Raw genomic sequence first — 17,940 nt, 5'->3', positions numbered from 1 at the left:
AATAGCCTGGTAAGCTAAAGGAGGAAGGAAAGTGGTGGGTACATACTATCCTTGGGTGGTAACAGGGTTAACATAAGTGCTGGGGTATGTTTTTGTGAAATTTGTTGACACAACTGGGTTTGAAAATTGGTGCTTATAGCTGGGTTGGTAAGAGACATGGGGGCTGGGGGATATAAAGAAGAAGATAGAAACTGACTTCTAGGCAAGGATATATTGGGATTGAGGGGAGCTGCAGTGAAGGACATACCCCTTGCAGCGAAAGAAGAAGCTGGAGTCACTGGTGACTGAGTTGGTCCGAAACTTCCTCCTACTGAAGATTCTCCTCTTGGTGCTGGTGAATCACCCAAACCTACCAGAAGCAGTCCAATCTAACCTTCTTTCGGACTCCATTTGGCTTAATACCATATCTAAACATCCATTGTTTTCCTCCTGCCTTTGTGCTACATCAGCATTCAAACTGGCTTGGCTTTTCTCCAAGACCTCCATTCTTTTCTGTGATTCACTCATAAAAGCTTGTAATTGAAGCTCTATCTTTTTCCAACCATCATCAATTGTTTTATCCTTATCTACCATTTTTGAAAGAATTCTGGCGGAAAGCCTACCAATTGTAGCGTAACAGCTACTGGAAAGATGAATTGTTTAAGAAAATAAATGACAGAAAATTTAAAGAAAGATTTTCATTCCAAAAGATGCCTTTTTACACTACTGTTTTCACCAGCTGTGGCTAATGTACTGCACCAATTAAAACATGATAGACTAGGTACTATTCTAACAGTACAATTGCCAAGGACAATACACGTGTTGTTATAGAAAACATCAACTTTAGGAAATTTAAAAGACTACTAAATCTAAAAGGACTCAAATGAAAATAACAGAACTATTTTCAGATCTTCAAAATAGCCACTGGACCCTTTCCTTCACTTCTTCTTTAGCCCAGCGGATATATATACGGTAACCTTCATTCACCAGTTGTTTCCTTGCCTCTGCTTTATAGTTTTGTACTCCTCTATGTTCATCCTCAAGACCCCTAAATGCCCGTAAATAATCAGAGCTCAAAATATAGAAAAAAAAATTAACCTCTGTGCAGTGGTAATGTACAGTTTTTTTAATACCATCATGTTAAGATCACCTAAAAGTACGGGGATTGTCTATAGTTATTCTAATTTGGTAAACTCAAAATACATTTAATAACCCATTATATCCGATTAGAATAATGTAAACATTCTTTATACTGTCAGTATGGGTTAATTTCACTGATAGTCATTCAACTATCTTTCAATTTCACTAAAGTCACTCAACTATTTTTTGTCACTTAAAAGTAACTAAACTTTATCATGTCTTAAAAGTCATTTTTGCTCAAACTCCTACCATAAATATGGCATGTCACAAAATTTAATGGAAAAAATCCAAAACATGCCACATAAGCTTAAATGGACCATACCCACTTTAGATTCATTTCTCCCTTAATGTGATTTGACCCATAACCCAAATGGGCTTCAATAGGGGGAAAAACATACACTTAATAAAATTAGGTCTTGTGATTTTTTTTATGTAGTTTTATCGTAAGATACAATTTTCCGTTTGTCTAAACAATTGCAATATATTGTTTGTAATTATGTGTTCATTGTGAAAATGGACTCTTATTAGCTTTATTATTCTTGTGTGCTTATGATACATTAATATGTTATACAAATTTCTTTTGTCTAAACAATTGCAATAGGTTGTCAGTAATTGTTTGTTCATTGTGAAAATATACTCTTATTAGCCTTATTATTCTTGTGTGACTATGATACCTTAATATGTTATGTGAGATGAATACAATACTATTTTAACTTCACTAAAAAATTATAAATATGTTATGTGAGTTGGATACAGTAGTATTTTTACTTCAGTAGAGTTATAAAACAACTTAGATGGTGCATACAAACAAGATAATTTTTTTAGTATAGAATAATTATAAATGGGCATTATGTAAAGAAAATGCAAGAATTTTGTAGTATAGGATTATCATTTTAAACTAATGTGGAATTTAATATCTTTTTTTATCGAAATCATTTGGGTTATGGGTCAAATAACATTAAGGGAGAAATGAGTCTAAAGTGGGTATGATCCATTTAAGCTTATGTTGTATTTAATTTTTGATATTTTTAATTATTTTATGTCATGTCATATTTATGGTAAGAGTTTGAGCCAAAATGACTTTTAAGTGACAATGATAAAGTTTAGTTACTTTTAAGTGATAAAAAATATTTTAGTGACTTTAGTGAAATTGAAAGATAATTGGATGACAATTAGTGAAATTAACCCTATAAGTTAAAATCTATCTAGAAATTAAAAGAATGAATTTTTAAAGAAAGATGTACCTCAAGATGAGATAAGACCATCCGTGGTAACCAACCTTGATTAGGTTGTCAACAGTGGCATCCCTTAGGCATTCTCTTCTGCTAGAGATCAAGAAAGCTTTATAGCCCTTAGCTTTGATCTCATCATAGAGTTTAAGACCATGCTTTACTGCTGGTGCATTTGTCTCTTTCATCCACCCTTAGAAACTAGATAGGTTCAGCTTCTCTCCCTTACTTTCATCCCAGGACAAATTAAAAATAAAATTAACAAGAATCATTCCTCTTAGTAAGTTAAAGAAAAACAAACAGATATTATCGACGGTCTATAGTATCTGAGCCAAATATACTCATGTAAGGTTTAAATATACTTTTCATTATATTTTGGGTTCAAATATATTCTTGCTGTATTATTATTGGTTCAAATATACTCCTCTTCCGTTAAGTTTGTCCAATATAGACATCTAATCCTATGTAGCACTGACATTTGATGAGGTGGGTGTTACATATTGCTCAGCGCTCCTAACCCATTTTACCCCTCCCTTCTATTTTTTTTTTCTACCACTAAAATTTTCTTTCCCTCCACAACTATTGTCATCATTACCGCTACCATGATAAATGTATTTCAAATACATGTTTGGTAAATTTTCAAATCTCAAAACTCAAATCCCAAAATCAACTCAAGAGCTTGTTTTGACCCAAAATATCACTATTACACTTTTTAAAAATTATCCCAAACTTTTATATTTTACAAAAGAGCCCACCATTTATTATTTTGTAATAATGTTGTTTTGCCTTCTCGGCCATGTGATAGTGTATTATGTAGTTTATTATAAAAATAATAATTTTGTACCAAATTTATTTATGTTGAGGATTATGATTTGCGATAATAAAACAAAGTTTGGTCTGCCTTCAAACTTGTTTTAACACCAACCACATTTCTGGTCTTTTTTTATTGAATTCAAGATGTTCCAATGATCTGCTTCTCCCAAGCCAATCAATAGGCTTCTGAGAATCAGAAAAAACACTAGTTTTCTTCCCATTGTGGAGTGAAAAGTGTGTATAAGAAAATATTATTACTATCGAAATATTGAGAGAAAAAATTCAGAAGAATATTTGAGTGATTCACAAATAATTAAAATTTAATTTCTTAGGGATTAGCAAAAGTGTTAATGATGCATCACATGTGACATGGGGTAGATGTTGCTCTACTTATTGGAAAAGAACAACTTCATGTTTGACGAATACAGCTCAACTTTTTTCACTTTAATCATTCAATATCTATTATAGTCATGGAAATTTGTAGGTGGGGCTAACATATACCCGTCACTTTTGTCACATGATTTATTGTCTTAATTCTACTTCATTTATTCTTTGCCCTTTTACCTTAATAAAATGAAATTTTTTAATTCATATGCCATATACTAAACTATATTACCCTTCATGCTTAACGTTTAATATAATTACCTTCTATATACCTAATTATCATTTATGTACCATTTTAGGATTTTAATGGTATTAATTAGTCTCCTAATTTTACTCAACCGTATATTCTCACTCCCCCAAGTTTCTCTCTCCAAATCTCACCACCTAACTCACGTATCAAACCACACCCCACGATTTTCTCTTCAATCCCCCACGATTTCCTCTTCTAAAACCAACGAAAATCTGTAACCCCTCCACCATTGACAACCACTAAAAAGCTTTGAAGCTTTGAATTCGAATTTGGGTTTTCAAAAGACATTTGTTTGTTTGGATTGGATGTTGTTGCAAACAATTGAAAATTCTCTCTACGTCTCTCTCTATCTCTCAATCCCAAATTTCAGTAATATAAAGCAAAGGAAAAGAGAGCAGCAATTCCACCATTGACAGTCATTAAAAAACTTTGAAGCTTTGAATTCGATTGGGGATACAAAGAAGAAGAAGAAGATAGAAACTGTCAGTATGGGTTAATTTCACTGATAGTCATTCAACTATCTTTCAATTTCACTAAAGTCACTCAACTATTTTTTGTCACTTAAAAGTAACTAAACTTTATCATTGTCTTAAAAATCATTTTTGCTCAAACACCTACCATAAATATGGCATGTCACAAAATTTATTTATGACTGTTGTTTATTTATTTTTCTTTTATTCATTTAACTATTGTATGAAAGTTGAACAACATTGTATAAAAATTGTATTTAAGTGGTATTATATTGTAGTTGTATATAACTGAGTAGAAATAATGTATGCAATTGTAGATAAGTTGTATAAAATTTATTTTTACTATGTATAATTAGTTGTATGAAATTTGCTTGTCTTGGTATACTTGTCCTACTTCAATAAAACTTGGTGTACTATCTGTTATTACTATACTTTCATATTCCTCTATAACGAGAGATGTTGGCATATTAAGTAACTTTAATGTTCCAAACGAACCTGCATGAAAATAAAGATAAAATCTGTTATGAACAGTTTGTAGAAATTTTGTAGATAATTTGTAGAAACATTGAAATTCTGTATTTCATATTAATTTTTCAAATGATATATAGTTTTATTATATAATAATGTAGAAATTTTGTAGATGTTGTAAAAATCCATATATATATATATATATATATATATATATATATATATATTACTCTGACATGTAGTTTATTTTGTAGATAAAATGTAGATAAAGTGTAGGACATTGATATACAACCAAAATTTGATAGAAAATGTAACAGCACAAACCTGCAACTGTGTTCTCATTGGTGATACTCGATTCCATATTGAAATCGCGAACAGTTATACATAGCGGATATGATCCTAAGTTTTTATTTTTCTTTTTAGTCTTCATGTATACACAACTACAATATAATACCACTTAAATATAATTTTTATACAATATTGTTCAACCTTCATACAATAGTTAAATGAATAAAAGAAAAATAAATAAACAGCAGTCTACAATTTTTCTACAATTTCTGCAATATAATGTATGTCATGTCTTTTTTTTCTTCTTCTTCTTCGAGTTTCAATATGAAATTCAGCAAAAATCAAGTATAATCTTCACCAAAACCCCTCAAAATTGAGATATAAACTCCAAACCATATTCCCAATTATTTTCAACAACACTCAATCCAAACAAATAATGATTTTTGAAAACCCAAATTCGAATTCAAAGCTTCAAAGCTTTTTAATGGTTGTCAATGGTGGAATTGGCTGCTCTCTTTTCCTTTGCTTTTGTATTTGATTTCTATAATTTTTTCGGATGTATCAATCATTAATTGCTGTGCTATTGTAGAAATCAATAGACTATAACTCGCATCCTCATCGACTACAATGCCATCGACCTGAAATTCTCTAAATCTCCTATAACTATCCCAATTCACATTCAGTTGTAGCATAATTGGGATTTTGGACATAATTGCATTTGTTGCAGAAGAATTGTAGAAGATTTAATCGTTTTTGATTTGTGAAATCAGAAAAAATGTTGAAACACAGTGTATCGCAAAAACAGAGTCGCTAAATTTTGAATTGAAACAACCGATAATATTAATGTGTGATTTGCGTAGTTAAATATCTGGAAGAATATTTAATTCCCCAATATTAGCGCGCCTAAATAAGGAAGCCTACAGCTACAATGATTCCTTATTTAATGAATTGTCTATATCTTGTAGAAATACTATTAGCATGGCGGGTAATATGCAAACTATGAACATATTTGGTAATATAGTTTCCTATGTGGTATAGGAACGAAAATTTCCCTAATAAAAAGTCAATCTTAATTATTCCCTCCGCTCCACAATAAGTGACCAATTCCCTTTTGACACGCTCATTAAGAAAATACTAAATTTTATACAAAAAGCCTAGTATGATTAAACTACCATTAATCAAAAATATTTAATGTAAGGAGTAAGAAAACTTTTTAGGGATATGTACATAAATGTAATTTTGTAAAAATAAATTGAATTCTTTCTTGATTATATAAATGAACATTTATTTTGGACCAAAATAAAAAAGTAAATTGATCACTTATTGTGGACCAATTTGAACATGATGTAATAGGGGATTGTGAAATTAGGCTCCATTAACGATTGTCACACTCACCCGTTTGGACTGAAGCAGGCAGGCAGGTAGGCTCAGAAAGTATCTAGTATACCCATTACCTAGTATTATGATCAAAAGGATGATAGAAACATGTGGATGGTAATCCATGTCTAACTTCTTTTTCTCACGAAATCTTTAATTAAAAATCTCACGGTAATAACTCACGTCAATATGTCTTTCTGTAAAAGGAAGAAAAATTATATAGACCACAGAAGAGTCAGAGATTTGGACATGCATAACATTTGCAAACACGCATAGTTTTTTTGTTTTTTTTTTGCAAAACACTATAAATTACTTGTAACTTTCATAGAAGAAAAAAAAGATAATGTTGATGAGTAAAAGGAAGGTGTAGAATTAGGCAAGTCATAAAGAATAATCATTTTAGGCAGAGTTAGGTCGTTTAGTGGTAGGGAGAGGGAATGAAAGAAAGAAAGGTGTAAAAGCCACCCATTTGTTCTGTTTATATTTGGTGTTTATATCAAACAAAATATGTAAGTGTATATGATGATAATACTAAAAATGACCAACAAGAAGATTTTTTTATCTTAGGTATTAATTGTTTGGTGGTAGGGAGTGACGAAATGAAAGGTGTAAAAAGCACCCATAAACAATTGAATGCAAGACACATATTCTGCATAATTTCCTCTCATTTTCCCATCGATAATCTTATCGAATGCAATTCAAAATCAAAAAGTAAATCAAACGCTGCAGATGCGCCTTGGGTAAAAAAAAAACTGACAAGATAAAGCGGAGGGCCACATTTGCCACTTTCTTTTGATAAAGTTCATCGAAAAGTTTAATACTGTGCTAAAAAGGAGAAATGGAGCTTAATTTGCATTGTCAAACTATTTCAGCCAGAAAATTTACTAGTGCCATAGTTCAACTAGCTCTGATTCAGTATTAAGCTGTGAATGCGAAAGTCTCCACTTTTAAACATTTACATATATTTTCAGATCTAACTACAGAATCAATATATAAGACCAAAGTACAGAGAAATTTATAGTACTCAAGTGGATAAATTGAGAAAATTATGCTGTATGTAAAACTTTATGTAATGGAAACATCACCAAATTTTCTACCCAACTTGCCAAATTGTTTTACCGGTGAAGTCCTGATATTAAGGGGTCGTTTGGTATGAGGTATAAGAAGGTATAATGGTGGTATAAAAATTTAATACCACCTTAATACTCTGTTTGGTTAGCAAACCAGGTATAAGTTATCTCGGTGTTAATTTTAACACTGGGATAGCTTATACTTTATAGAAGGTGGGGTAATTAACACTAGTATAACTTATACCTTGTTCTTAGAAATTATGCAATTGTCATTCTTAATACAGCATACCAAACAATGGATAAACAACAATCCCAACACAACTTATCTCAATATAACTTATACCGGTATAAATCGTATTCCAACCAACGACCCCTGAGAGGAGGAGCAATCTGCCGTTCTTCATGCGTCAGCAGGGAACTGAAGCCGGAACCCTTTCGTTACTTGTTGATTATAATGCTCTAAGAAAAAGATGAAAATTACTGAGGAGCTAAAGGTGATGGGTGTTCCTTAGAGCAACCATCATCAAAATTCTGAGAGTAGCTGTAAGGATCATAGCTAAAGCGGACTGAGCTTCTCCGCCATGACAAAAGTTGCCTCCACCGTGACTTTAACCTCCAATATAACTGCCTAGCAATATAAAGTCCTTGAAAACAATTAACGGGTGCTCTTCTTTCAATACTAACCGATGTAACAGCAGAGCTGCAGTGCGCGACTCTCCATCCCTGACACTTGAACATATGGAGCTTCTTCGAGCTTCCCATCATCAAGACAAGATTTTCAACCTTCACCTGCTTACCACATACAAGAAAGTAGATCTCTATTGGTTTCAGGGAACTTCAAAACCATATTTTTAATGGAATGTGTAAAGAGGAATATAATATATGTGCTTTTCAAGTGTATATATTCCATTCGTAGGCATCAGCTTCGTTACTATTGGATGTCCTTTTCACATAGGCAGTGAGTGGAAATGGCCCACTCATACCAAACGCGACAACTGTGTGTTGCTTCTTGTAGGTCCTGATGGTCCTACCTTCAAAACAGAACAAAAGGCTCTTCCTATTGATGTAACATCATTCTTTTGTACTGATGCACTAATTAAGGATTAGATATATAGAATCTTAACAACACAACACATTCATTGTCCGTCATATTTTCTTTCCCAAAATCATTATGAAAGGAGGAGCTCGTTATGATGTCAAGGGAAGGCCTACCTCAGCACTTATGCGGAAAGAGTCTCCCCATCCTTCCCCCGGGATTGAAAGGACTAATCTCCAAACAAGCAAAAGAAGAACAGATTAAAAGGGGATACGTGTCACAGAATGCTTCGGCATCTTTCCACAGGGTCTCTCTTTGTTTTCCACTTTTTTCTTTTGCTTTAAGGAGTTCCGTTTTGGTTATTCTTTCTTCTTGTCTTGTAATTGGAATAAGAGAAATATAAAAGAAAAAGTGAGCCTTATGAAGGAAGAAGATATCCAAAATTAACCTTTTACCTTCTAATATAATGAGACATGATCCTAATTCAAAGAGTCAACATGAAGCAAAAGTTGAACTCATATTGGACAACGAAGCCGAGGACAGTTTAGGGAATCAAATTAGAGATGCAAATGAAAGAGCAGTAAATAGCTTGACAAGGAAAGGTTTTATCTTGATACTTTGTACATTCCATCTAAAGCAAACACAGCAAGAAGCAACGGAAATACATTTCTGGTGAAGTTTTTATCATGACTAAGGGTCTATATGCCACCATCTTTCACAGCTTATAAAACCCAGGCTCTTCCATCAGTATGACCGCCTTACCAATAGTTGAAACTAAATGGCGAGATGTTCAGTATATATAACAAATAAGCCACAAAAAGAAAGAGGCACAAGTAACACATTTAAGAAGCAAGGCTTACCAATTACTCCTACAAGAGAAATATTGTCAAGTGCTAAATGAAGCAGATTCTATATCAGAACCACCAACATGACAAACATGAAGGCACCAAATTCTCTCAGCCACATCACCTGGAAGTGTTGAACATAAATCAGTACTTAAGAGTAGTATCCCCCAAATAGAAAGAGATTAACGTCTAATATGAAATAAACTATGAGAAGCCAAATAGCAGAAACCAGAAACTTTATTATAGCCTCTGAAAACCCACTATCCATAGAGAAACTATTTAATGCCCGAATCCCGATAAGGTATCAACAACCAGTTGTTGTTCACTAGCAAAATTCTTTTACACTTGGTCCCTCAGTGATCTCTTCTTAAATGATGTCACGGACAAATCAGCCTCAAAAGAAAGCTGCTGACAGGTCCAGCTTCTAAACCAGTATTAGAAGGGTATTAATATTATCCTAATGGCAGGAAACAACTGAGAAACCCCACCAAGAAGGTAAGTAATATTACCTACAGCTAGGTGTAACTGAAACAAGAAAGGTTGCTTATGCCTGAAGACTTTTATCTACTTAAATATAGCTATAATGAATATTTGATTTCCAATCTACCCACCCGTATTCCAGCGTTCCTTCCACAATCTGGTAACTATAAATTAAAAAGAGAAAATTGTTCCCCAAGGCCTAATAATAAAACCTGAACTTCTGGTTACGTGAAAGATATTAACTCAATATTTCACAGAAAGGCCTTCAAGAAGTAGATAAAATAGTCTCTGAAACACTCCAATGCATAGTTTTGCAAGATACTGCCATAGTCCATCAATTTATATATAACATTAGTACAGAATTACAGGAAGGAAGATAGCAAGAAATAATAGCAAACCCACATTCTTTATGCTCCTTCCTTTCCTTAGTACTATTATAGGATCTGCATAAAAGAAAAGCAAGGAAGAATAATCAGTAGAACAAAGCTCTTAGCCAAGATAAGAAGTTGAGGTATAAGATATTCAATATTTAAAAACTGAAAAATCAGTATAACCAAATGAGGCATGCCACATGAAAGAAATTACGTACCTAGTCAACGAAAAATCTCCTATAACTTGAGCATCAAGCTCCGTCAGATATTTTCTGAACAAATTTGACCTGCATTAATTGAACCATCTAATCGTTGATAACCTCCGAAATAATATAAAGTCTGTAAACTCAGCAGTGTAAAGAATTGATCACATGAGAACCCAACAGGTAACAGCATATAATTTGACAGGTATACCAGGAAGGAATTGCAAATGCTGCTAGGACTGGAGATAGTTCCCACAAGAGATATAGCCGATTGTGTAAGAAAACTTCAAGGTACTCTATAATTCCGTTTACCTGTTATAACAAATATAGAAAAGAAAGAAAGGGACTATAAAACCATCCACAGGGAGAATAATAGCGTAAGAATGCTCATTATGTGCAAACTTGACAATGAAGGCATGCCGAAGATAAATGCACACTTTACATACAGTTAAATAAAAGACAGGTTCTAAGATCTAGAGAAAAATTTAGATACACCACATGTTAGAGCAGTAAAAGTTGAATATCTCAAGGTGAACATTCATGTTCTCGCCTGTTTGCAATTTTGCAGATGCTACTTGTAGAGGGTATAGTTTCCAGAGAAAATATAAGTGATAAACTTAAAAAGAAAAAGAAAAAAAATAAAAAATGAATAAAATCAAAGAGGACATAAAAACTTCCTCATTAAAAGAGGTGAAATGTTCATCTAACTGGAAATGTGTGATATGAAGACAAGTAGACCTTGCCTTACTTGGAATGTAAGACAATGATTTTTTGAGTACAGATAAATAGTTGATACAGCATAGCTTTGTTGTTTAACACAGTATAAATCAGACCTTTCAGTTTCATTGTTCTCAAATGAATTTTATGTCTTGACAATGATATTTAAAATATAGATACATAGTTGGATAAAGTACAGATTTGTTGTTTAACACAGTATAAACTATACCTTTCAATATCAGAGTTCTCAAATGATTTATATCTTCTAACTAAATACAACCATGTCCCATACTGTTAGTATTTTAGTTTCCTCCCAAAAAGAATTTATGTATATTAGGAAGTAAGAAAGTAAAGTCATGTAATGAGCAAAATATATCATTAAAAAAAAAAGATGACCTAACCTATGTCTAGATCTATACAGCCGTGTAATACACAGATGATGAACAAATAATACTATCAATTTCAGTTAACCATTGCAAGATGCATATTCATTGGCATGCATGTGCAGCTCTTGCTAATAGACAATGAAGGGATTTGATTACAAGAAAAAATTACCTTTGAGTTCATGATTTCCTCTCTACAGCAAAAGTTTCTACAACCTCTCAGTACCAAGCTATGCACCTCATTGGATAGCCTCGAATTGGTGACGAACTCACAAAAGCTCAACATCAAACGGTCAATTAGAGAACTCCATCTGTCTGCTACACATCCTAGTAACAAGAGCTCCTGCAGAAGTTGGGTTTCAACAAACAAAACTAGTCATATATCAATATAAAATACATGCATTCCCCTCAAAGAAGATCCAGCTAAATATCAGGAAATCCCATACTCTGAGAAGAATTTGCAGCAGCAATCAGTGTAACTATTCAAATTGAACTGATAATTAAGATATCAAAGAGAACGATCCCATATACCACAAAAGATTATTCCAGTGTAGTACTTGAAAAACAGATGTTGGCTAAAAGGGCATATGCTTCAAAACAACAAAATCAAATGATGCAACTTCAGCAGTTTGCTGCGTCAAGGTAAAAATGGTCTAGTTGTACAGTTTAAATAGCCTATATCAATCAATCCATCAAGTCCACCTCAATCCAATACTACTTTAGGTCGGCTATATAAATTATCTATATACTTTCCACTCTATTTGAGAAAAATTCATTCCACTAGGAGTAACTAATTTGTCATTTTGTCTTTCAGGGCAAATTACTTTTCTAAAATCTCACCATTATCCCTTCACTGGCATAAGCTCCTAACAAACAACTAAGTCTTAATACCAACTAGTTGGTATCGCTTGGATTGATCCTTTCCTTCTACTGTATAAGAGATCGTAATCTTTTGAAACAAATTCCTTCCCTGTGATTTTTGTTTTGGAATAGCTTATGTAAAACGAAAAAAATAAATTAGAAAAATCTAGAATAACTACCCCTCAGTCCTCCCTCCCTTTCAATTTATATAACACTATTTCTGTTTTGGGATGTTCTAAAACGTTTCTTACCATTTTGTGAATAATATTATGTTATACAACTTCCAGGACTTTCAAGAATTCAACTATTAAGATTTTAAATTTTGATGTGATATTTCCTTTATTAAACTAACTTTTCAATCGTCATTGTACAATAAAAGGGCAGCCCGGTGCACTAAGCTCTCGCTATGTGCGGAGTTCTGGCCGGACCACAAGGGTCTATTGTACGCAGCCTTACCCTACATTTCTGCAAGAGGCTGTTTCCACGGCTCGAACACGTGATCTCCTGGTCACATGACAGCAACTTTACCAGTTACGCTAAAGCTCCCCTTCCACGAGTACAATACACATGTCAAATTAATATCTCAAATTTTGTGCCCAGTCAAAAATCATCATTCAAATTGAAACAGAGTAGTAAAATACTCAAAAACTTTCATGTATTGTATAAATGTAGAAAGAAGCCTCAGTCAATTAGAACTAACCAAACTGCTAATCCACTACAGAAAAAAATTCTTTCCATTTTTTAATCTTGTCTATAGCTGAAATGATTAAACGGGTTATTAGTATCTAGCTAAATTCCCCTCCCCAACATTCAAGAGAGAAAATCCCAAAAACGCCCCTTCAGAAGGTGTTCCACTCCCAAAAAACCATGATTTGACTGCACTTCCACTATATCAAGTGCACTTGAACTGTTAGATAATCATAGTAATAACGTCACCATGTCCATAACTATTACAGACATTTTCACCTCATAAAGCTCCTTAGATGTCAGAAATCAATCTATGACTTTTCTTATTCATTATCTTGATGTGTTTGTCAAATAGACTCAGATCTATCCTAAACCTATTGGTCTCACTTTTTCACTTGAATTTACAAAAAAAGACAATTATGTATGCATTACTTACAACTGAATATCAGAATCTTTATTTGCATTATGTAACTTCAAAAGAGGCCATAGACATATTAATCATCATCAAGAAAGATCACCCGTTGGAATTTTGTGATTATAAGGATGATACATACATCATCTAAAATTGTCAAGGTTCAAGTGAATTTGTATATTTCTAACCAAATAACTTGCTTAAGCCCTTTCATTCATTGGCTAATTTGCAAGATTCATATGATTGGCTGGTTATATTTGTAAGATATTGGCAAAGTCCAATTTGTGATTAATTGAGATCCAAGAATGAGGCAGTATAATTGTAAATCTTAAAGAAAAGAAACTGTAATCCAAAAGAAATTGAACCAGAGTAATCCTTTGAAAAAGATAGCTAAATTGACTTACAACTATTTCGCACAAACTATCCTCAGTTTGAGATGATAGATCTATCCGCTGAAACACTTGAATCCATTGGCTCTTTGGGGCAGAAAACAGCAGGCTGGCACCTGAGACCAGTCTAATAGTTCTCTTGTCAAGCAAATATGTGAGGTTCCTCGATTTCCATGAATTCCAGGCCACAGAACCAATTGGTCTTTCTTCAGTCCTTGGGGCATTAACAAGAAAAGACTTTATTTTCTGCTGCACTACAATGACATTTCATATTTTTTATAAGGAAAGTAATTTTATTAATAATGGGAAAAGCTACCGTATACGGTATAGCAAAAAAGTAGAGGAACTACATCAAAACATGATTCTCTACAAAAGACACCCAGTCATCTATACATGATCAAGAGAACAAATCAGATTTTGTGACAATGGCAGTAAATCCGTCGTTCTGAGCCGAGGGTCTATCGGAAACAGCCTCTCTGTCCTACCGGGGCACGGATAAGGTCTGCGTACACATTACCCTCCCCAGACCCCACTATGTGGGATTTTACTGGGTAGTTGTTGTTGTTGTTGTTGTTGTTGACAATGGCAGTAATCAAGCTTCTTACATACTACTGCCACTCCACTGTATTCTTTAGTATTAAAGCTCACATTTACAGTTTAAGAGGTTAAATCTTTAGCCTCTCCGACCAACTATAGAGAAGTAGCATGAAAATGAGATCATGTTAGACATCATCAAATAAAAAGTATGATTAATGTGCGGTTAAATTGATAGATGGTTTACTGAATTTGAACTATCATGTATGATTTACTATTCCAAAAGGGTACTGCAGATAGTTGTGAATGCAGATGCTACTGGACTAAGAAATACGGGTTTTTTTAATACCTGTGGTGTCCAGGTCAGCTTGCACGCACCTCAACTAATTCCACAAGGTATCCACTACCTTCCACAGCAGGTACCGGGTAACTCTGTCCACCATGGCTTAGACAAATGGGAAGAAATCACCTAGTACTTTTTGCCTTTGCTGGGATTTGAAGATGAGACCTCGTGGTTCTCAAACCACTTCATTGACCACTAGACCACACCTTTGGGTGCAAGAAATAAGGATTTTATATTATAGCCAAGAAGTCGGAGCTGTTATAGTGATTTTTCGTCATACAGAATCCAGATTGTTTATAGAAATGTGAGCAACATGCTCCTTTTCAGTGAAAAGTCGTAAGGTGCGTAGAATGGTTTTTTATTTAACTTCAAAGGTTTTGGGGTTTGAAAATTGTCCTATGTTACAAAAGAAAACCCCAAATAAGACCGAACAACACGATAAGAAACTACTCCAGCTTTGCCATGATGTAGAAGAAGCTCAGACATTTTACTTTTAATTTCTTTGAAAAAGACACATATGCTTATAGAATTCATGAGGCTTACACACAAAACGCCGACCTGAAAAATGGCCTTCAAGTTAGTTAAAAAGACAGAGAGTCTACATAACTTACATGAAATTTGTTGTATGCTTCACTTTTACATTCAAGGCATTGTTGTCCTCCCTCTCATATAGATCTCTTAAGCCACTAGACAAAACATCCAAGCCTGTCTCTGCTGAAGATATCAATGAAATTGTTAGTTGTCTCCTTTCAAGCGTGTGTGCAGTGAAGAGAGAAAACCCACAGCTTATTGAATCATCAGCTTGTCCACTTGGAGAAGAATTTGGCGACGAGTTTATGGATTCCTCCATTAGAAAATTTCTCTCATTAATAAAATCATTCCTAGATGTATTACACATCAAGGTTTCAAAATATCCATTGAGGGATCTACCATCTGTCTTCTGGTGCATGTGATAGTCCATCTCAACATTTGCAGTCAGTAAAGCTTTGAGGTGTCCATCCCTCAGTGGGAAGGCACTGATGAGATGTTCTAACATGAAATCCCTCGCTTTACTAAGGACCTTCGAGGAAACATGTGCTATACCCTGTTAAAAATATTAAGCTATGAAAGCCTTTCCTCTTTTCAGAATTATTAAGTCGCAGGAGAAAATAATGTAAACTGATGGAACGAAGATAGGAGATGCAAAAGCATAAAAAACAAACTAAAAGATAATTTATCAGGGACATGTACGAAATCCACTACCTGGGGGAAACTTGGATGAGATGCCATTTCACATAAAGCTGTATCAAGCTCCTCCAAAGAGTCTCTATAGTCATCTGAGCTACTCAGGTCCCTCATCACCTGTACCAAAGGAAGAACGACGTGATTAGATTGAGGAAAGCTACAAAGTTCTATATATGAACTGTCCTCCAAGAAAGTAGCATGGATGCGGAAAAAAACAAAAGTAGACATCTCAATGACCAATCCAACGCATCAATATTTTCCACCAAAATAGCAAAAATAAGCATTTCGTGATCTATGATCAAACATTAGCACCAAAAAAACACATCTATAATTTTCATGGAAACAAACTGCAACTGAGGAACTGTCTCTTCATTTCTTTTCATAATTGAGACAGTTATTCTTGAAAACAAATATAAAAAAAAGGTAGAGCCAACAGCAATGTTAACTATTGATGATGACTGCATAATAGGAGAATATAAATCAACCAATCAATTACACTGCAATCCCAAACTAGTTGGAACCAACCATATGAATCCTCTCTCTATCCATTCCACCCTTACATTACTCCAACCCTCCCCCTTTACCTGAACTTAGAACCAACTATGGGCTTTTCACATGCGAAGTTAACATAAAAACTGTTTCAATTTCAGTTTTTAGATTCATAATAATAATATCATACTCCCTTGTTCCATTTTATATGGCATTAACTCCTTATTAGTTTGTTCGAAAAAGGAATTGCACCTTTCTACAATATAACTTTAAACTTCTTTGTTTACATTAATGGCATGCTTTTACAACCATAGAAATCTCAAAAAAATAAAATAAGTGCAGAACATCAACTTCAAGAATTTAGCAGACAGGTTAACAGCAATTTCACCGCAGTTTTAACAACAATACTCTCCGCATATAACAAAACAGAGTAAAAATGAACTAAAATTCTGGACTTTGTAACGTTTGATTAAAGAGGGGCACTGACATCCTGGAGAAAGAGAGCCCATTGAAGCGCTTTATTGATATTAAGGGAATCCCAGTGAGCAATACGACCAGATGATTGATACCCAGAAGCAAGATTCACCATTTCTATGAACCCTTTCACCGCTTTCAGCAAATCTTCCAGGGACAAATCTGGGTATGACCAACCCGCCATTTTCCCAGCCGATACTTTTCCCGCCTTATTCAGTGAGGCGGATGTACTTTGAAATGGGAGTGGAAGCAGTTTTCCCTCAATTAACCATGTAATTAAATGTTTGTACTCGGGCGGCGGCGGACCCATCCTTAAGATTTATTGGAGCATAAATTTTTATATACAAAATTAATACAATTATAACAAATAATAAATATAGTGGGCGTTTGGACATAAGAATTGTAATTTTCAAAAAAAAAAAAATTAAGTGAAAATAGTATTTGAAAATTAGAGTTATGTTTAGACATGAATATAATTTTGGATTGTTTTTGATAATTTTTATGGGTGATCTGAGTGAAAATTTTGAAAAACAGCTTTTTGAAATTTTTCAAATTTCAAGTGAAAATTGCAAATTTTATGGCCAAACAACATTTCAAAAAAAAAAAACGAAAAATTTTGGAAAAAAAAAAGTAAAAAAACTCTTATATCCAAACAGGCTCATAAACTCATAACTAAATTAAAAATGCTAAAAAGTAATCAAATGATTATTTTCTTTTTTCAACTATCTTTACATCTTGCAACCCACTAACTAAAAATTAACCGAGATATAGGAACAAGAAGTTGAGTTTTAGAAGTTAGAGGTCGTAAAGTATTGAATTGAATTTGAGAATAGAGAAACTTCATGATAAATGCTGTTCAAGTGATAAGTCATAACATAAGATACTGTTTGTTTCACTTATTGGGATCTTATTCTAAATGTTTAGATCTCAACCCACACGTGTATTTAATTTGCTTCTTTACCACCGCTTCTTTGTTTTAATTTGATTGAATGTTCGTTGAATCATACATTTACAAAGTCTTATA

At 33.6% G+C, this 17,940-nt stretch overlaps 1 protein-coding gene across 1 annotated transcript; it reads right to left on the bottom strand.

The window, feature by feature from the left end:
- Window positions 1-7,702: 7,702 nt before the first annotated feature.
- Window positions 7,703-17,233, bottom strand: LOC107817760 (uncharacterized). Its single transcript, XM_016643626.2, has 10 exons — window positions 16,930-17,233; window positions 15,972-16,070; window positions 15,341-15,813; window positions 13,868-14,066; window positions 11,676-11,846; window positions 10,615-10,715; window positions 10,419-10,487; window positions 10,232-10,272; window positions 9,365-9,473; window positions 7,703-8,257 (listed from the first exon to the last, which is right to left on the bottom strand). Exons 1-9 carry the CDS (start codon window positions 17,224-17,226, stop codon window positions 9,391-9,393), a joined length of 1,533 nt encoding a protein of 510 aa, XP_016499112.2. The 5' UTR covers window positions 17,227-17,233; the 3' UTR covers window positions 7,703-8,257; window positions 9,365-9,390.
- Between the last annotated feature and the right edge of the window lie 707 nt (window positions 17,234-17,940).

This window comes from Nicotiana tabacum, chromosome 22 (genome assembly GCF_000715075.1).
Source record: "Nicotiana tabacum cultivar K326 chromosome 22, ASM71507v2, whole genome shotgun sequence".
Classification (NCBI taxonomy): Eukaryota; Viridiplantae; Streptophyta; class Magnoliopsida; order Solanales; family Solanaceae; genus Nicotiana; species Nicotiana tabacum.
This window is presented reverse-complemented; position numbering and strand designations above follow the sequence as displayed.

Excerpts from the sequence above, each read along its gene's own strand:
- LOC107817760 (XM_016643626.2), bottom strand. The coding sequence starts at position 17,226 with ATGGGTCCGCCGCCGCCCGAGTACAAACATTTAATTACATGGTTAATT. Across the intron at positions 16,071-16,929 it reads GGGCTCTCTTTCTCCAGGAT|GTGATGAGGGACCTGAGTAG; the intron begins GTCAGTGCCCCT and ends CCTTTGGTACAG. Across the intron at positions 10,273-10,418 it reads GGAGATTTTTCGTTGACTAG|ATCCTATAATAGTACTAAGG; the intron begins GTACGTAATTTC and ends TCTTTTATGCAG.